At 45.1% G+C, this 21,373-nt stretch overlaps 1 protein-coding gene across 2 annotated transcripts in view; it reads left to right on the top strand.

The window, feature by feature from the left end:
• CA6 (carbonic anhydrase 6) overlaps positions 1 to 9,882 on the top strand; it is a 55,633-nt gene extending 45,751 nt beyond the window's left edge. For both annotated transcript variants that reach the window (XM_075603600.1, XM_075603601.1), the window contains exon 10: positions 7,998 to 9,882. In XM_075603600.1, the coding sequence (XP_075459715.1) occupies positions 7,998 to 8,614 (617 nt within the window). In that variant the 3' untranslated portion in view covers positions 8,615 to 9,882. The remainder of the gene's footprint in view (positions 1 to 7,997) is intronic.
• The last annotated feature ends 11,491 nt before the right edge of the window (positions 9,883 to 21,373 follow it).

The following is a 21,373-nucleotide window of genomic DNA, read 5'->3' as shown; positions in this document are numbered from 1 at the left end:
GTGTTCTTCTAAGGTCTTCCCAAAGACAATGATATCGTCCAGGTAAACCAGGCACTCTCGAGGATTCATGTCCCCTATGGTTTTTTCCATCAACCGCTGGAAAGTAGCAGGGGCTCCGCATATACCTTGGGGCATACGCGTGAACTGGTAGAAGCCCAGGGGACAGACGAAGGCAGTCTTTTCCTGATCCTCTTCACTCATGGGTACCTGGTAGTACCCAGATCGCAAATCGAGCACACTAAACCATTGGCTCCCGTTCAGAGCGTTCAGGATCTCTTCAATACGAGGGAGATTGTATTGGTCAGGTACCGTACGATTATTTAGGGTTCGATAATCGACGCACAATCTTACTGATCCATTCTTCTTCCTTACTACCACTATGGGTGATGCATAAGGACTCCGCGACTCAGTCAGTATTCCAGCGGTCTTCATCTCCTCCAGGACATCCCTTACATCGTCCACATCCCTGGGGGCGATACGACGAGAGCGTTCACGGAACGGAGTGGCGTCATTCAGCCTAATAGTGTGTTGGGCGCTGCGACTGCGGCCCACATCCATCTCGCTGGTAGAAAATACTGTTTTTCTTTCCTTCAGCTTGGCTGTCAGTCGATCCTTCCACTCGGTCGGCAGGGTCGAATCCCCGAAGTTGAAGTCCAGGTCGACTAACCGCTCACCTACTGCAACGGCGTTCACCTGGGGTACGGTTTCCACCGGGCTGACGGGATATATACTGCCCAGACTTTCTCCTACATCGATGTCCATTGGAAATGGGGAGATGTTTTGGATATACACATGGGTTCGGAGAGGAACTCGGGTCGTCCACTCTTTTACTTCAGGTATTACCCGATACCCTCTCTGGATCTCTTCCTCAGGATAACTCTCCAGAGAGAACAGATGATCGGTCTCCTCCCGATCCGGATAACAGCACCAGACGGCCATGCGTTTCACTCCCCCTGGTGAAATGGTCGTCAGTCCGCGTTGACGATTGTAGAGGTCCCCGTGATGCTCTAGGGCATATACTCGGTTGCACTCCTCTCTCAGTACAGGATCTAGGCGGGTATCGGCCATTGGCAATTCATTAGTCTCCTTCAAGTAGGCTCTGATGACAGCTCGTACTATATCCGTATTTGTCCCCAGGATGACCGGATACTGACACTGTCCTTGAGGTTTTGGGCACACCATTGCCTCCACACTCATGGGATGTTTCTTGCCGTCTGACCGTTTCAGAGCAGGGCCATTCGTCGATCACCTTGAGGGTGTGCTCCTTCCAAGAATCGATACTCTCTTCGCCTGTGGGGACAAGGACCGTCCCTGAGAACGCCTTCAATTTCCTATAATTTTGGGCTTGAGCGGACGTAGTTATCGCTTCCACTAGCTGCGGGAATGTCACTCCTAACAGGGAGCCGTCATTGTTGGAGCCACTGGCTATCGCTGTTCGCTGCCTGTTAGGGGTTGGGGTAGAACTGTTCACGGACCGGTTAGTAACCGGTGATGTGGCCGGACTGCCGGCCCAACTGGTGGCCCCTTGCCTAGCATCTGAAGAGAAGGTCACTCGGGGCAGGGATATATCTGATCGGATGGGTGTACTGGCGGCCATATCTCGGTCGTCCCAACCCTCATGTCTGGGGAGGGAAGTGAAGTGACTGGAAACAGTTCCCGGGTAAATTAGAGGGCATCCGTGCGGCAAAGTCTCTGGTAGATACACTACTCGTGGGCCTCTATCAGGAAGTATAGCTTGTTCAGTGGCTAGCAATAGGGTATTCTCTTGCCGGTCAATGTCATAGTGCTTGCTGATGAGGCGGGCGTCCGCCAGACCAGGTAATGTCCTTACTGCGCTGCAGACAGTAAACATGGAGACATCAGCAGGCACTCCGTCTACGGCGACCACGTGTCGCAGAAGCTCTCCTAGCTTTTCGGCCCAGTCGGCCACTTGTTTGGGCGTGAGCGCAGACATGCTGACTGACAGGGTAACGGTACTACAAAGTGGGGCAGCGCCTCCAAATGTAACGGGTATTCCCTATGAATACCGCCGCTACTACCTGCTGTGCAACCTGTGTGGCTCTCAGGAGCCTAAGCCTCCGCTTGGGGAACCTGGGGTACATACATATCATACATCTCTAGGTGCAACGCCTCCACCTGGGAGGGATCCCAACGAAGTGGGAGGAGGCCCTCACAGGAAACAACCACACAACACGAACGAATATAAAACAGGACTGGCTTTACTGCATGGAAACACATATATCACTCATTAACATAATAACATCATCATGCGCCACGGCGGGCGCTAACCACACTGGGTGTCACGGCGGACACTAACCACACTAGGCGTCACGGCGGACGCTACCACCTCTAGGCGTCACGGCGGACGCTATCACCTCTTGGCGTCACGGCGGACGCTATCACCTCTAGGCGTCACGGCGGACGCTACCACCTCTAGGCGTCACGGCGGACGCTACCACCCACAATGTGACCCCACCCTGTGTCCAGTAACCCCCACCCAAATGTCTCGTACTCCCAGAGTCAAATACCACTGTGCATATGTGTGTGTGACTGCGCAGCCACTATGTTTGGTGATAGGCCTGGTTGGTGCACGTGAGTTGCAGGTTACCTGCCCGGGCTCCAGCCACGGGTACCGCGATATCAATCCGCACGATCCGACGTTGTCCTCCACACCGCGTGGGTTGAAAGTCCAGCGCGAACAATGTCTCTCCTGGTGTTAGGGTCTTTGGTGGTGTTCTGAGCCCAGAACCCACCTCGCAGGGCCGCACGGCTTCCGCTCTGTGTCCCTGACTACTTGACCAAATAATGGGGCAATGTCCCTATCTAGGGCCTGTCCCTAAGCTCCACAAGCTATTAGGTGGCTCAGGACCTAACTGGGACCTTGGGGGCTGCTGGCCTATGCAGAGGGTCACTGACCCCTGCATCCACCTCTTACCCCTAGCTGGTCCGGATCCTGAGTGCCTGCGTAGCTGCAAAACCCCGCGAAATGTATCTAACTGGGAGCAGGGGAATCTGGCCTTCTGATTGGCTCCCTGGCGTCAGGTGTCTCTGCCCCTAAGCACCCTGGGGGCTGGCAGTCTATTCTCGCGCATGCGCGAGCTGTCTGAGCCTCCCGCGCTGTGCACTGCCATTGCGCATGCGCAACAGCCCTGTGTATGCGGCGCCCTGCTTCCCGAGCCGCCGGGCCGGTGGCAACGCGATCGCGGCCTTAGCGACGGCCCGATCGCGTCCCCGGCAACCGGCCTGCTCGCCGCTCGCGTCCCTAGCTACCAGGGATCACTATGCTTCCGCTCCAGCCCGATCCACACGCGCGCTCGCAACGGGGGAAGGAGGGGGTGAGTGCGCGAGGGGGGAAACCTGGCTACACGCGAGGGGGACCTGGCTACATCTATATATATATATATATATATATATATATATTGGGGGTGGGGGGTGTTTATGATGATAAAGGGGGACTGCTGAAAGGGACTGGGGAGGTATGATGATAGTGGGGGCTGTTTATGATGACCCGTCCTGTTTTTGCCATCCCAATGTCCCGTTTTTGTCTCAAGGAAATATGGTCAGCCTAAATCTAACCCAGTTTCTCATATTATAATAATCTTTATTTCCATTCCCTCTTTTTTTTCGCTTTCTTTTTTGTTGTTGCAATTTCTCTTGATGGGATATCTTGTTATTGGTGTTGCTGTTTTTTTTAATGAAATATGTAATGGTCATATCTGTTTCTAGATTTGAATCAAAAATGTTATTTAAATTAGAATTCAATATGTTATACTGAGCCATAATTGTAGGCTCTTATGTATACAATTGGACTGATAACTTATTAATAACAGCCTTTATTCATTAACTAAGTTTTTCAAAAGTACTTTATGGCCATTATATATGCATTTGGTATTATCATGGTGTATCATGTTTTATTGTTGTTGTTTTTTCAACAATTATTCAAAAACAGTTATTTGGATCTGCAGCTTCATATACATTTAGCTTTAGGTGTTAAATTTCATATGTATAGTTATACTAACATATAAACCATCTTTTAAAAAAAAAGTGTCAATTATTGTCACTGATGGTTTGTTTCTTTTAAATGTTTTCTTCATGTTGTATTTTTGTTAATAAAGTTATATTATTTTTGCTGATGGGATGTCACGTGCACGCACCCATGGTAGATGTCTTTCTGATACGCATGCGCTGCTTCTCATACTGTTCCCGTTCTCCAGTCATGCCCCGTCATTGTTTATGGTGATCGCACCAGAGGTAGTTACTGCGTGAGCGCGTACCTCCTGGTTTGACGATCACCGTTGCATTAATGCATATGACCCGTGCGGGGTTAGCTGTGGTGATGCCAGCAGCACCGGTAAACTGTATGTATATATTTTTCTCTATTTGGTGTGCAGCATACCCTTTTGTTTGCAGTGATGCGCGTGCGTGTCATTGTGACACTCCATTGCTCTGGTTCATACGCCGCCTCCCTGCTCTGTGGGCACTGTCCATTCGTTTAACAGTGAGCACGCCTGGAGTCGGTTATTGCGCAAGCGCGAACCACTCATGCCTTTGCTCATTGTTGCTTTGGATTATGTGTTCAGTGCGGGACTAGCATGCACGATGCGGGGGTGCGCATGTGTCATCAGGAAATGCCAGGTGCTGACGCGCGCGCCATATGGCGGATCCCAGGTATTTTTTTACGATTGGTGAGTTATCTTACCATTTACTTATAAATACAACGTGGATGATATGATATGTATACCTTGAGAAAGCGCTTCTTTTAGCATGAAACGCGTTGGTAGGGCAACACCATTGCTATTTTTTGTCCTATGACCATTAAATATTTTTCTATGGAAAACGCATTTTCCTTTTCATGGAAAAACACCTGGAACTTGGAAATACGTGGACGTTGTAGGATATCAGTGAGTTTTGCTTGCTACATGTTTTCCTGCATTAACTAAAGGACGTTAGGTACTTGCTAGGGTGATTTATTTGCTATGGTTTCTGGATAGATTGCGTATCATACCTTCATTTTTATCATTTGTTGGATATCCAACCAGTATGCCACACCCAGTACCCGTCCTCACATAGTTATACAATATCCAGGGTTTGTCTTACCAGCGTCCATTTATATACATCATCATTTTGTACCGCTCTGTATATGGTCTTTAGCACTACGCACTTGTTTCATTAAAAAATATAAGAAACAAGACGGAGGTGATCATAATTCTGCCCAATTGGCCAAGGAAATCGTGGTGTCTACAAGTCATATGCATGGCAAATGGACCTCCCTTTAGTTTTCCAGTACTAAAAGACCTGCTGAGTCAGGGGCCAATACTTTACCCTAATACTCAAAATTGGCCTCTTCAAGCCTGGAGATTGAGCAGCAATTTGGTCAGAAAAAATAAATAAGTATCACAGCTTTAATGACTGCTAGAAAGCACTTAACTTCAAAAGTATATAATAATTTGGGACAGATTTTGAAGAGGCTGACCCAGGTATTCTTTTAAAGTTTTTTTTTTTCAGAATGGACTAGACAAAGGACTTAGTCTAAGTTCTTTAAAAGTTAAAGTTTCAGCACTGTCTAGTCTTTTGGAAAGGCGTTTGTCTACAGATCCATTTGTTAAGAGGTTCCTTCAGGCTGTAAAACACAGATAAGAGAACATTCCCCCATGGCTTTTGTCTCTAGTTCTCAAGTGTATCATAAATCCTCGTTGTGAACAAATGCTTCAAATTAATTTGAGGATGTTAACACTAAGAACGGTGTTCCTAGTGGCAATAAGAATTGGAGAACTACAGACATTATCATCAGAGCATCCTATTTTGGTTATACATCAGGATACAATTATGCTGAGACCAGTTTATCATTCCTTACCGAAAGGTATTTCTCCATTCCATCTCAACCAAGTAATGGCTATTCCTTCATTTTGTCCAAATCCAACATCACGTAACAAAGAAGATTTGAATTCTCTAGCTGATGTTCGCTGTCTGAGAAACTACATAGACAGGGTTGCCGACTTTACAAAAGGTAAGACAAGCTGTTCAGCATTCTGAAGGGTTCCAGGAAGAGACAGCCAGCTACAAAAGCATTGAATGCAAAATGGATCAAATGTTGCCTTAAGATAGCCTATGACCAGGCCAGGGAGAACTCCAGTGAAGGTCACAACCCATTCTACCAGGTTAATTGCAACGTCCTGCGCATTCAGAGCGCAAGCTTCTCCTGCTGATCTCTACAAGGCGACTGTCTGGTCGTCATTCCATACATTTATAAGACGTTATAAATGAAATGTTCAGGCCTCTGATGACGCAAGCTTTGGCCGTAGGGTATTATAAGTGGTAGTAACTGAATAAACTTCTGTTTACTGTTTATTTTTTATTCTGTCTTGGTTTACTACTGCTTGGGTACGTCCCAAGTGTACCCACTGCCAGGGAGGTGAACAGGAAAAAGGAACATTGTTCTCATACAGTAATTTACTTTTCCTGGAATCTTTCCATGGCAGTGGGCATATCTTCCCTGTTCCTTAGATGTTAATGTACTAATTATAGTGATGTATATTTACACTGGTGGGAAAACCTAAGACTGCTTGCAGGTAGGAGGAGGGGCTACTTATAGGAAGTACTACCTACACAAAAAAAATCTGTCCTATTCTGGCCAGAGGCTGAGCTAAATCCAAGTGTGCCCACTATCATGGAAGGATTCCAGGAAAAGAGAATTACTGTAAGTACTGTATGAGAACAACTTAACTTTTTCATATGGATCACGAAATCGAGTGAAACCTACACACATCTCAATAGAAGAGGATATGTGTGAGGTGTACAGAGCAGGGTGATGTAAAATAGAATTATGAGACAACAAAATGACCTTGAATCCATAAGTCTTAATAAATTGGCCAGAAAACAATTACTTGCAATGGGTTATTAAAGGAAATACATAGGAGATTATTCATGAAACTACAATAGTACCGATCGAGGCCCAATGGAATGGAAACTCCCAATGACTTTAATGGGAGTTCCCGTGCAATAGTGCTACGATAGCGATTAAATAAATGACCTCCATAGTGACACATGTCCATGTCATAAGTGTCAGGATAATCAGAATCTTCATAAAGTTTCATGGACTGTCCTTCAAATGTAGTCCCCCCCCCCCCCCCCCTAGGAAGACATGTTGGAGTTATAATAATGAAATCAATAAGTGAGTAACGCTTTCTCTGCCATTTTAATATTTGTTTAATGGCTTTGTAAAGTGAAGCAAATAATATTAGAAATGGTAAAAGATAACCTACTATGAGCCCTGGATTGTAGGACTGGGTCAGGTGTCAACACAAATTATCCTCCTATAATATTGTCCATAAACAAGTTGGTGCTTCCTCTTTAAGAGTTTTCCAAAACTTCTTTGGTAGGTACAAAAAACTGCAGTGGAATAGAAGAGCACAAACGCACCACTCTATGGTGCAGATAAATGTATTAATACAAATAAAAGCACAGTAGTATTCATACTCACAAGTAAGGTGCTTGCACTCAAGCAGAAAGATGTGGAAATCAGGTTAGTGGAGTGGATGCTCCTTCAGTAAGCAAATTTCTCCATAGATCCTTTATCCCATACTCTCCCTCTGGAAACACTGCCATTGCTAGCCATCGTGCACTGTTTCTTCTGGGTTTTCGGCAATGACGTCATGTCATCATGGAAATGCCTCAGCATCTCTGAATCTCCAGCTGAGTCTTGCCTTCTCCTTTAGCCACGCCTTATGCGTTTTGCAGAACTACTGTCTGTTTCCCCAGTGTCACTCTTACGCATAGGGCGTGGTTAAGGGAACTTTCTATTATCTTTATCATTCTGCTTTGCTCAGTGTGTAGATATTTTTCTAACCTCTTTAATCACTTAATGGGTTCTCTAGTGGATCCTTAATAAAGCTTTTCTTTCTTTCTACCTCACATTCTTTGACTTTCCGCTTTTCTGCTGTTACATACATCCTCCTCCTCGAACCCAGATTTACCCCCTTTTGTCCTGTTCCCAACAGACTCATCTGAGCTCCCCTCCTACCCCTCCTACTACTTCTCCAGTGATCACCCGGCTGCTCACGTACAAGTCCGTCCTTTGAAGTCCTTGCAGCTGCAAAAATTCACCCTTTGTGTCTGGGTGAGAACCAAGAACCAGGACAACCAGACCGTCTTCTCCTACTCTACCAGGGATAGCAACAATGAGCTTGTGCTGAATGTGGGGGCTGATGTAGGGCTATGGGTGGGAGGGAAATTTCTGAGCTTCGACCTGCACCACACATCGGAAGACTGGGTGCATTACTGCGTGCGCTGGAACTCCAGCAGTGGAGCTGCAGAGTTGTGGGTGAGCGGTCTGCCTGGAAAGGAGAAGAATGTGCATCAGGGGTATGAGATCAAAGGTGGAGGGGTAACTCTACTGGGGAAAGACCGTGCTGATCTCTTGGGACTATTCTCCAATGGCTTCAATGGATGGATGAGTCACCTCAACCTTTGGAGCCAGTTGCTCAGTGCTGACGTCATCAAGTTAATGAGCCAGTGCCATTTGTCACATCCCAGGGGAGATGTGGTAGCTTGGGGAGAGACACCCATGATCGTTTCCGGGGGAGTCATCCTGGAGCCAGATAAAAGCTGTCAGTGAGTCAAACTCTCCTTTTTTTTAAACTCAAAGTTTTATTGTTTTTTTTGTGGGTGGGGCATATAATACCGAAATAATAAAAGGGTAGGTGGGGGAAAAGGGATTGGGGTACATAAAAAAAATAAGTTGAGTTAGTTACTCACAATCAATTATATCTTGTTTCAGTCTATACATACTGTAGCTGTTCTCATCCTCAGTTGATTCTTTTTAGCAGGTTGAAGTGATCACTGTCTGTTCAGCTGTCTCATAGCCTCTGGTCGTTTTGTCTCCAAACCTTAGGGGCTTGTAAGTTTGTGCTAATATCTCGATCTCTGAACCCTGGTCTTTTCTTAGACGTGGGGGTGGGGGGGGATTACTGATTTTCTACAATATTGGAACCGTGGTTGTCATATTCGGGTAAATTTGTGGTGTGTGGCATTTACTATGCATGTGAGCTTTTCCATTGGGTATCCTGACCAGATCTTGTCCCTTATTAGTGAGAGCGACAGTATCAATGACTTTATCCAATGGAATGCTATCGCTAATCTAGTAGCTGTGGCTACATGTGATAGCAATGTTTTCTCTGCCCTGTCTAACCTGGGACTAGTCTAAATAGCAGGAATCTCCACGAGTCCATTGCAATTATAAAATTAAATATTCTCTGCACCCATGTATTCACTTTTACCAAACTCCCTTTTAGCAAAAAACATGTTGGTTTGCACAAATAGGCCATCACCTCCCTTCAGCGATGGTATCTCCAAAATATTATATATTGCAGAAGGTACGTCCCCTCAACTTTACCCCCTCAGTGCTGCAGGAGCACGCAGCTACTCTGCGCATCTGACCCCTCCAGCACTGAAGAGTTTAAAAGGCCAATTATAGAGGCTCCCCAGATGTACTCTCTATTCTTTTACACTACAGGGAATATTGCCACATCTTACACCTGAGACACCGTGTGTGTGTGTGTGTGTGTGTATATATATATATATATATATTATATATCACAACCCCTGTGCAGACAGAGGGGCCGGCAACACTGCTTTACATTGCATTGTATTGCAGGTCCTTCCGGCAGTAAAGAAGTTAACGTCAACCACCTTCACAGCTTAATGAGTTAAGGTCTATTAAAGGCCCATTGAAGTGATTTGGCCACAAGATGCCTTACGGTTTTGCGCTGTTTAGTAAATTCGGGCCCCCGCGTCTTGCGTTATCTGTTACTTTATTTCACTGCTTTGGGATTAGCAGACTTCTGTTTTACTAACAAATTATCATTAAAATAATATCAATCCAAATGACCTTCTCTGTGCTTATTAAATCAGATGTAACCTGCCAAGCCAATGTTCCTTCATTGTGTCCAGACTCGGAACACTAAGACAATACTGACAGCAAAATCAACAGCGTACTCACCTGGTGCTGTAGCTGCTGCATGCAGGGCCGTTATTCACACACTACCTGCAAAGCAATTGCCCATCCTATGCAAGACATTTCTGGGTGTAACACAGTTTCCCCACCCCCAATCGCAGATAGAGTGCATGTGAGGGGAATCTATATGTATTACCAGGTGTGTGGTGCTTTTTACCTGTGTCATATTCTCTAGCCTGCTGTACCCATGCTGTACCCATGCTACCACTCTCAATGTCTTGTTCTAGCCTGCAGTACCTATACTTGTCCACCGGAATTGCTGCTGCTAAACTAAGGAACATTCCAGACCCTGATACCTGACACCTCTGCACCTGTGCTCCCTCTCAGCCTGCATATATAAACCTCCCTTTCCTGTTCCTCCCTTGCCTGTTTATACTGGTTCCTTAGCTCTTGCAAGGTTCCTGTGTTCACTGCTGTGCTAGCTATTGCTTTTATCCTGTTCCAGTCTCCTCGTTGCCGACCTCTGCTTGTTACCTGACTACGCTATCTGCCGCCTGCCTCTGACCTCTGCTTGTGACCCCTACTACGCTCCCTGCTGTTTCTGCCACTGGGATCCACTTCAGCTGAAGTCCAATCCTTGACAACCTGTCAGGTTTATATGTTTACAGGAGGCCTGAACCTCCGCCAGTGAGAGCCTGGGGTGTATCCTCTGGAACGATACTCATATAAACACAGCGCCTCCACCTGTGTAGGATTCTAAGGGTAGAATGACCCCTGACACAAGACCTACATACACCAGAGTATAGGTAAAACAGTTTACTATAGGGAGATAACACAGAACACATAACCATACAACAGTGTCCCACTGCAACACTAATAGGCACAACTATCCTCCACCTTGTAGGACCTTAACCCCACACGTCACTTCCCAAAAGTCACCAATAGTCCCGCAACCCCACCCAAGTGTGGAATAGCACTGCCCACTAAGATGAGGTGTATAGGTGGTGCACTTGGTGATTTGATGGTAACTGCCCGGTGATCCTGCACCCTGGTACAGCAGAACAACAGCCAGGAGATCGGTCTGCGTCCAACGCCGAAGCCTCAACAATGGTGTCCTTCTCCTGGGGAATGGTATCCATCTGAGCGATCTCACCGTACAGATAGTCTCTATCTGCAGTGATGTAGTCTGGTCCTAGACCACACTTATCAGGATCTTGCAGCACAGCAGCTGTGTCCCTAATCTTACACTCTGCTAAGGGCAGGGTCCATACCTAAGGGGCATTCCCTACAGCAGCCACAAACTAGGATGAGTAGGGGCCTAGCTGGGGCCTAGTGGGTCTCTGGCCTAGTGCATGGCTACTTGCCTTCCTGCACCTACACCCTCCCCTGTCTGTGTCTCAGCTCCTACTGCCTCGCATGGTCTGTGTGCAACAATGTATCTCTCTGCCTCTGGAGATCTGGCCTAGTGATTTACTCCCTGGCGTCAGGTGGTTAGCAGCCCAAGTGGCTTCTGGGGATTGTAGTTCATTATGACCCTCTTTTGTATTGGGGCCGCGTGCGCTACCTACACTGCGCCTGCGCAATCCTGTAATGGCTGCCACTATCTCTATGTGCCCTTGCGCAACTATGTAATGGCCGCTGCATCGCGCGAACCTCTGCGCATGCGCAAATGGTCTCGACAACCCCAATATGGCTGCCGCTACTCCTGGGGCTATTCTGCGCATGTTTGAATGCACACAAGATGGCGGCGCCTTGTAGCCGATGTCGCCGGGAGCCCCCGGTGACGCGTTCGCCCCTGCAACTGCCCTCTCACTGGCGGAAGTAAGGGAGGGAGAAACGGAGGTCTGGGGAGCCACAGGTGACCTGGCTACATGGGTTTTACAGAGAGGCTTTCATTGTAATGAGCATTAACCTGTTTGTTGCCAGCAAAGGATATAGAATAGGTATCAGTATTTCTGGCTGATCCTCAAGGTCTCTTCACAAGTTCCAGAGGGCGCACGATCAACCCAAAAGAGAAAAAATAATACAGTGCGCCCTAATATAACAGGTTGGCTTGTGTATGAAAACTTGGCGCACATAGATTTTCTGGTTACAAAATGTAAGTGTCAATAAAGCCTCTCTCCAAACTGTGATGGTGGTGTTTTCTTCTTATGTTGAAGTGATACAAGGTAAGGAAGCGGTGCAACTCCCACGCAGGTAAAAATCACAGACCAGGGTAAGGACACTCCAGTGAAGCTTTAATGACACCCACAGCCCCCAAAACCCACTCTGACGCGTTTCGCACGTGTACCGTGCTTTGTCAAAGAGAACATAAACAGTAGAAGGAAAATCGGATTAAAATACCCATCAAACCCTTCGTTGAACCAATGGCAACTCAGCACACATCCAGTAACTCCCACCTGTTGAATAATCAATCACTGAACTGGCTGACCAGGAGAGGGGAGTGTGTGTCAAGCGTCACAGGGTAGAGAGAGGTAATCTAAAAAATAACCAGGTGTCAGGGGCTGTAATCCTGACAGATAAATTATTACTAAAGAATCATCTCCAATTATATATAATTAATGAAAAATATGAAACAAACACATATGAAAAAATATATATAAAGAAGACCACATAAATAAATACCAAAAAACAAACAATCACTCCTGCAATGGACATATAAATCTATTATTGTCCCCACAATGAAAGAAGTATTCATTTATTGCGTAAATAATTAAATAATATATCTTGGTATGATGTTTGTAATAAACGAAAATATCATTCGTGGCACATATTTAATGTCACTTCAATAGTCAATAATTCAGCAATGCTGAAGACAATAATGCGGGCGTGAATGAATGTAAAAGTATGACAAATATGAGTAACAGAAACCAATAGGCTCAAATAGCAATAAAAATAATACATGAATTAGAAATGATAATAATAATACATGATAAAAAATAATTAATAATAAATATATAAAAAAGAAGAAAAAAGGAAGAAAAAAAGAAGAAAAAAGAGAAAGAGAAAATAAATAGAAAATTAATAATCAATCTCAAAAATCAATCAATATAGGAAATCAATGCAAAATAATGATACTATGTATATATGTACCTGTGACCTGTATTCATTATGCATTATATGCCAGAAAACACCTGTAATCCATAACAAAGCTCCCAATCAATATTGATCTCTGCTGGATGCAGAGTATCAAGAGCAAAAATCCATGACATTTTTCTTATTAAGAAGATTTAATCTGTCCCCACCCCTTGTTGGAGTTGGTACCTGTTCAATGCCCATGAACTGAAAATTGACCAGTCCCCCTTGGGGGCATTCCAAGAAGTGCCGGGAAACAGGATGTTTCAAATCCTTATTGCGGATAAGATTAACATGTTCCCCCATTCTTTGTTTCAGGGGTCTTATCGTCCTATCAACATAACCCATAGAACATCCGCACTTGATATAGTATATCAAAAATTGTGTATTGCAGGTGATCATAGATCCGATAGTGTCGTTTGTCTGTGTTTTTTTTCATTGTTTTTTTCCATGATGATAGTTATAGATGGGAGAGCATATCTACAAACTCTACATGAACCACATCTGAAGAACCCAGTGGTACCAGGAACCCGAGCCCCACCGGGTCTTCCAGATGTGTAGAGGCTAGGGGACAGCCTCGTGCCCAGTGTGTTAGCTTTGGTAAAAACAAATTTTGAACCGTCTTGCACCAGTGAAACTAGATCTTTATCAAGACTCAAAACTCCCCAATGGCGATTAATGATTGTTTTGATCTCTCTCGCTTGTTTGCTGAATTTAGTAATAAATAGTGGTGTCTTAACACCATCACATTTTTTGTTTGTTTTCCTTGAACCACAACTATCTATCAGTTGATTACGATCTAAATGACAGACTTGTAGAGAAGTATAGGGGAATGACCCCCTTGTATACCTGGGGCTACTAAAACCGAGGCTGTTGATATGTCAGTTCATAGGGGTCTGGGAGGAAGACATCACATCATCACATATGGATAAATAAAACCTTCATCCGTATACAGACTAATGCAGGGTGGGGGGCAATAACGGTAGAAGTACAGATGGGCACGTCCTAGGAAACGCCCAAAGGTAAGTCCATAAATGTCGATAGTATACCTCACCTACACCCTGTGTCCCACGGTAGAAGAAATCAGTGGTCAGTACTCACGGATAGCTGCGTGACCTGCCTGTTTAGCTGATGGTGATGCAGCTCGGTTTCCAGCTGCGTGGTGATGTCGGCGTGCTCCAGCCGTGTATAGGAAGCAGAGTTTGAAGAACATGGGAAGTGACGCGGCGATCACAGCTCCTCCAATCAGCCACACGCATTAGAAAAAATAAAAAACTTTATTGAATTGGCAACGTGAACATCATAGGCAGAACACTCTGACGCGTTTCGTCCGGTTACAGACTTTGATAAAGTCTGTAACCGGACGAAACGCGTCAGAGTGTTCTGCCTATGATGTTCACGTTGCCAATTCAATAAAGTTTTTTATTTTTTCTAATGCGTGTGGCTGATTGGAGGAGCTGTGATCGCCGCGTCACTTCCCATGTTCTTCCATAAATGACAGACTTGATCATATGCTTTCTGGACGACGGAATGCCGATAGCCTCTTTTTAGAAATCTATCCGTCATTTCTGCTGACCGTTTCTTGAATGTCTCCTCATCAGAACAAATACGCCTCAGCCTGAGTAATTGTCCTTTTGGCATTCCCTCAATCAGGGATCGTGGGTGGCTGCTGTCCGCATGTAAATAACCATTACGTGAGTTGACCTTTCTAAAAACATCCATGTGGATGTTCATAGAGAGGTCAATGTATAAGTGCAAATCTAAGTAATTAATAGAATATACGTGGTGTTCAAAAGGGAATTTAAGATTAAGTGTATTATTATTAAGTTAACTAATGAAATTTTCCAAAGTGATGTGGTCCCCATCCCAAATGAGGTCATCAATGTACGTGTGAGAAGATGGGGGCCTTTGCTAAAATTAGGACAGAAAAGTGATTTTTCTATTGAAACCGAACTCTTTTCCTGTGAAAAAAATGTAGAAATTAGACTATTAATGTCTTCTTCATTCGTCCATGTTTGTTCCTCTATGAGGGTCTCCATGTCTCTAAGCGTAGAAGCTCCCTCATTGAAGTTGATGTCATCTCTGATATCTCTTTCTGAGTAATCTTGTAATGGCGTCTGTTGATCTTTCTTCATAAAGAATTTCTTCAGGGCCAATTTCCGGGTGAATTTTTGTAAGTCAATCGTGGTATTAAAAAGTTCGAAGTTTTCTTCCGGGGCAAAATTCAAGTCTTTATTTAATAATTTCAGTTGATTGAAAGTGAGCTCCACTCCAGAGATGTTGATAACATTGTCTTCCTCCAGCCTCAAAATGTCTTCCTCTTCTCTCTCCCTCCAGAGGTGTTTTCTCCTCTGAGATCTTTGTGTGCGTCTTGGCGCCTTGGGTTTTTTTTTTTTTTTTGAACCGGCGAAGAACGAGACATATGAATTGTCTTTGGTGAGGGGTTTATTTGTTGTAGCTACACTTACTCGTTCGTTATTAGAGCTCTTCTCTCTGTTTTGCGTCTCTTCAGAGAAAGACACCCCGGAGTCCGAAGTGTCCGAGTCAGCACTTGAAGTATCCCCCTGTCTTCTTTTCAAAATAGATTTTGTAGGAGTTTGATTTGTCTGATGGCTGTGTTACGCTGTTGAGATTTTTTAGGAGATTTTTGGAACATCTTAGATTGAGTTCCTAAAGGCTTCTGCCAAAAATAGACTTGATTCCTTTCATAGTCCATCTTGTCTCGTTGATATTTAGACTGTTTTTTGGCAGTAATAATTTTTTCAGATTTTATCACATTCCGATGTTGAAGTGATGAAAGAATAAGGGCAAACATGGTGCAGATCAGATGTATAAAAAAAATGTATATAAAAGTAAGTAAAAGTTTATATAAAATGTATCCTTTCATCCTGAGGGAATACATCACTTCATAGTTTTCATACACAAGCCAACCTCTTATATCAGCGTGCACTGTATTATTTTTTTCTCTTTTGGGTTGATTGTGCTCCCTCTGGAACTTGTGGAGGGGGACTCTGGGAACAAGTCCCCACCAGAGAGTTATGAGCCATTTTTTCACCCAAATCTTAATCAATATAGAAAAAAAGAATCCCCTAATAGCACTCTAGCATACAAAAGTAACAAAATGTATTAATCACAAAAAAACATACATAAGTTAAAAAGGGAGCGGTGGTGTCCTGCCTGCTGTGGGATAGTACTAAACTCCTTAAAGACAAACATAACAAGTTGAAATAGGCTGTTATTAAGTTTGAATTAGTCTAGGAGGAGAACATACTACTGAACAATAATGTGGATACAAAAAAGCTGGTACTAAATGCTTAGCACATTGTATTTCTTGACACCCTCCCTCTCCCCCCCACCCCCTATGGTACCTGCGCTGTTGGTTTTGCTGGGAACCTTGGGATTGAATAAAAGTTCCCCATAGCATAAAGCAGCGGGGCGCAACCAATGGGGGTCATCGGGAAATTTCTGGGGGTCGCCAAAATATTAGGATTATCTCTGCGGGGGTCACTGCTTCAGAATGGGACCCCCACAGTGTCAATACCTCAGTGTCTCTCTCCGGTTTCGTTCAGTCAGCCTGGATGTCAATATATCCCTATATGCGGCCACCTACAACGTCATCTAGGCTGACTGCACGGAGCCGGAGAGAGATGGGATGCTGCGCTGCTGCAGTGCCAGTGTGTTTCTCTAGTTCCGGTCAGAGGATTAATGATGCTGGGGTTCCATTCAGAAGCAGAGTTAATTCTCTAATGTGTTGGGAGCTGGGGGTGAACATTTAAATTTAGGGGTGGCGGCTAAAAAAAATGGTTGCGCACCACTGGCAAAGAATGTTGTGTGGGCAATAAGTGGACAGTTACAATGACTGTCTTCCAGATAGCTACAAAATGATTGCAGCATTTCTTCAGAAGAAAGGGTTTTCTGGTTCTGCCCCTTAAACAAATGAGCAGAGTTGCTGGAGATTGCTGCCTTAAAAATAGCATACAGTGGCGGCCGCCTTTAGTCTCCTGCGGCCGTCTCCCCGCGATTTTTTAAATCGCGGGCCGTTTTCAGCGCAGCGGGCGCTTTCAATGTTAAGCGCCAAACGGGAGATGCGGCTGACGCGCGGCCAAGTCCGTTAGAAACGGAAAACATCCCCGAATTTTTTCGGGGATGTTGGAGGTTTAAAGGGGCCGTGACAGTAGCCCTGATGATAAATGATTAGGCCCTGTAAGAGACAGGTGCAGAGGTACATTCAGGTAAACAGATTTGGGGAAATTAAACCATGGCTTTATTCGGCCTGTCACATTAAACAGTTTAAGGCAATATACAAAGAAACAAACACCTATCTCTGTGTAAGGACTGACTCACTTCCTCAGTCTATATCTGCAAGGCTGGGAGGAAAAGCCCCTTACCAACCTATCACCACAAAGTCTAAAGAGGTACCTGTAAGCAGGGGCTCTTTGTGTCAGTCTCTGAGTCTGGTTGGTATCTGTTGAGGGGCCAGCCTCTGGCAGGTTCTTGGGTCCTCTGTGTCCAAGAGAAGAGGTCTGGTCTCCTGGTGTCTTCATATCGGCACGCAGTCATGCCTGTGTGCTCAAGAGAGTCTCTGTCTGTTCCCAGCAGGAGGTTTTTACCCATCTGATTAACCAGGTGGAACAGGTTAATTGTCTAGCTGCAATTAACCAGCTCCCTGCTGGATTCCTCTGACCACTAGAGGCAGCCTTATTTAAACAGGGATAAGTCCCTATTACAGTCCCGCTTACAATCATACAATGCAATTAACAGAAAGCATTCAGGTGTAAAACATGTTGTCCCCCATTTTTCACGTTTGTTTCATAACTCCCGAAAATCTAAAGCACAGAGCGAGTAGAAATAAATGCATGTGCTTTGATTTAATGGAACGTGTTAGGGTGAAGAATTTCCATTTAAAGTGTGGAGTAAATATAATGAGAAGCTATGCTTCAAACAGTGAGCTTTCAGAGAGGTCCAGAAGACGTCATTGAGAAGGAGCTCGACAAATAGTATGAGGAAGGGCGTTCCAGAGAACGGGAGAAGGGAGTGAGAGAGCAGAAGACAGGAGGAGTGCAGAGAGGAGACAGCCTTAAGAAACAGTTACTCTGAAACCCTAAGGACTAGTGGGCATGTATGCCAGTAGTAAATTGTGAAAAATTCAATCCCACTCCTAACTTGTCATAACTATGTAACCCCCCCTATTGGGATTAGTATTTTCATGTAAAGGGTTAACTATTGTGGGCTGTTGCAAAGTAGTGAACTTTCCATATTTGTTGCTAAATAGTGTAGCAGAAGTTAGCCTTGCCCACCTTCTACAAGGTGTCTACTCTGTCATCTGAGGTGGGAGTATACTAAGGAAACCCACCACTCCCCTGTAACTATGGTGACCCTGTTATGTCACTTTGAGTATAAAATATGGGACTAGAGGATTGTGGTCCCTAGACCCCAGGAGGATCGCAAGAACATCAGGAGGGCTCCGGGAGGAGTAAAAGGTGGGGGTCTCACACTTTTATATGTTAGTCTTCTAAGTGTGCAACTTTATGTATAAAAGGATAGTCACCTTTCTTGTTTTCATAGGGAGGGAAAAGTGCCCCTTATCATAGAAGGGCCACTGTTGTGGTGGAGGAAACACTTGTCACCCTTTGCTACAGGAGGAAAGAGATGTGGTGGCATCATGGCCTGAGAGCCCTAGTAAAGGTACTCACTGGGGGGAGTACCACAATAGGATTGTTGTACCGGCAATCCCACGTCTAAGCATCCCAGGTCCCCATTATTGGGGTTTGGAATTAAATCCAGGCATTGAGAATAATGGAGGGCATATTCCTACCGCTGTTGAGAACCAGAAGATGTGACAAAAGCCACGTGTGCCTCCCTGTGGAGCTGTTTGGATCCCAGGGAAGAATCCTGTATGTATGAAAACCTGTCCCGTCAATAAAACCTGTCCTGTCTGTAAACAAAGTCCCTGGCGCCCTTTATTACCAACATACAAAGCTTACACATCCAGCCAGCCCGGACGCCTGCACCCCTGAGAGAAGGTATGAGAGTCTGTGCACCAACACCTACACCTTCTGCACTACCTCACTGCGACAACTCCTTATTGAGCCAAGCAAGGAGAGGATACAAGTACAGAACACAATACAAATAATATTTTTTATTTATCCTCTACAACTCATACAAGTTACTCTGTGTACATACAAGAGCATTTGTGTTGCAGAATTCCAAGTCACGTTTATTTTGCCATTAACTCTCCAAAAGTACGGAGGAGCACAAGATAAGATGTGAAAGGCCCATCCACTGCTATGAAATCATGATCATTCTTCATTCTATCGCCCCGGGCAACTCAATCTGTTCTTTAATTAGGAAGCCAGTTCTCCAATAACCAGTAGGTAATCACTTTACCCTCTCATGCTTACTAAACTGGTTTCAGTTTAGTGGAGCAGAATGAGCTAATGGCAATAACATGGTTACGCCCTTGAGTGCCAGAGGGGACTAAGGTGTGACTGATTTGTCTAGCACAGGGGTGGCCTACTCCAGTCCTCAAGGGCCACAAACAGGTCAGGTTTTCAGGATATTCCTGCTTTAGCACAGGTGGCTCAATCAGTGGCTCAGTCAATAACTGAGCCACTGATTAAGCCACTGCAATGGTAGACCAGGTCTTTTAACACATTTATATTTAAGGGATCAATCACAAGGCAGTGAAATAAATTAGGTTTATTTGGATAAGACCTTGGAAACACACAGAAATATAAAATACAGAGAATATACACAACTTACTGGGGTATAGGGGTTGAGATCTGGTGCTTTCCTCATTGCAGGGTGCCTGCTTCAGCAAAAGGCATTACCCTGTCAGTTCCGGTTGGTTCCAGCCTGCTGGCTGGGCCTCTCCATGCTTCTGTGTTGGTGTTATAGCTCTTTTCATCCAGAAGCACCTTTGAGAAACCTGCCAGCATCTGGTTGTCTCTTCAAATCTCCAACAGAAAAGAGAGTTATCTGACCGTTCTGTTCTGACTGACAGATTAAATCTGTCAGTGGTGATATTGGATACCGAGGCTTGAGCCTCATTACTCCAAGTTCTCTTGTTGAGTGTATTGTCGCACACTTTAGGAAGCTTCTTGATCTGTGTTACTTGCCACAGTTGAGTTGGTCTCACAGGGTCAGCACTGTGATGGGTCGTGGGTAGCGCTACACTTCTCTCCCTTATATAGGGCTTGCTGCCTATCTAATACATAGAGGGAGCTGGCAGCCAATTAGAGCATGGATTGTGTTTTGGAATTCAATGATAGGAGGGGAAAATTCAAAACTTGCCAATGGAAATCATGCCTATTGAGTTTGACATCCAGCAACAGTTTTCCTGGCAAGCAGCATACCCCCTGTCGTCCTGGCTCCCCTGGGTCTGGTTGAAAAAAAGGCTTTCTACAGCCCTGCTCACAGCCCTTCCCCCTCACCATGTGCAACAAACCTGCATGTCTTTTGCTATGCTAATTTACATCTGGCTGCCTTTTGTCACCAAACTGATATTTCCTCACAGGAGAAACACAAAAGGCATTGTAGTTTTAAAACAGAGCAAAACTAAAATTTGATCCCTAGAGCTGACACCCTAAAATTTAGACCTAAGATGTGTGCTTGGCTCTAAAACCTGTTCTAGGACACCCGCCCCTACCCCCAATACAATAACATTTGATCCCTAGAGCTGACACTCTAAAACTGGGATCTGCGAGTGGGGGTTGTAAAACCCGCGTTAGCATACAATCCTCCTAGACCCAGTTCTAATCCCTTGCTGGCAGGCAATACAGGTTAAACCTGTTTGCCCCCAAATATCCCTCTTTTCCCCATGTTCCAGAAGTCTCTGCCCTGCAGCTATTTCTCATAAGAGGCCACCCATACAAGGCAACCCACTTATAAGCTTGCACAGGCAGCTACAGGACCATGAGTCAAAGGGAATACAACATAGAATGCATTAACTGGCTCACTGGGCTTACATTGTTAACCCCACACTCACGCGGTTCCTAACTTATAACCCTATGGGGGACAGTATAAGGGGAACAGAATTACAGGGCAACATGCTAAGGTACAATATTAGGCCCAAGAGCTGACACTCTCAGCCCTTGCCATACGGTTTCAGGGGCAGCCAGCCGGGCTCCACCTTTATTAATGAAGACCGGCTACCCCCTACCATCACAGCCACCTGTGCTGAAGCAGGAATATCCTTAAAACCTCTCCTGTTGGTGGCCCTTGAGGACTGGAGTTGGCCACCCTGGGTCTAGCACGTAAAGAGTTATTGGCTTTGTGGAGACTTTCAGAGAAATCTAGAGTATATTCAAGATTAAATAGAGGAGAGGTGGGACACTGCTCAAACCA

This window comes from Ascaphus truei, chromosome 6 (genome assembly GCF_040206685.1).
Source record: "Ascaphus truei isolate aAscTru1 chromosome 6, aAscTru1.hap1, whole genome shotgun sequence".
NCBI lineage: Eukaryota > Metazoa > Chordata > Amphibia > Anura > Ascaphidae > Ascaphus > Ascaphus truei.
Note: the sequence above shows the minus strand (reverse complement) of the source record. Positions and strands in the feature narration are given on the sequence as shown.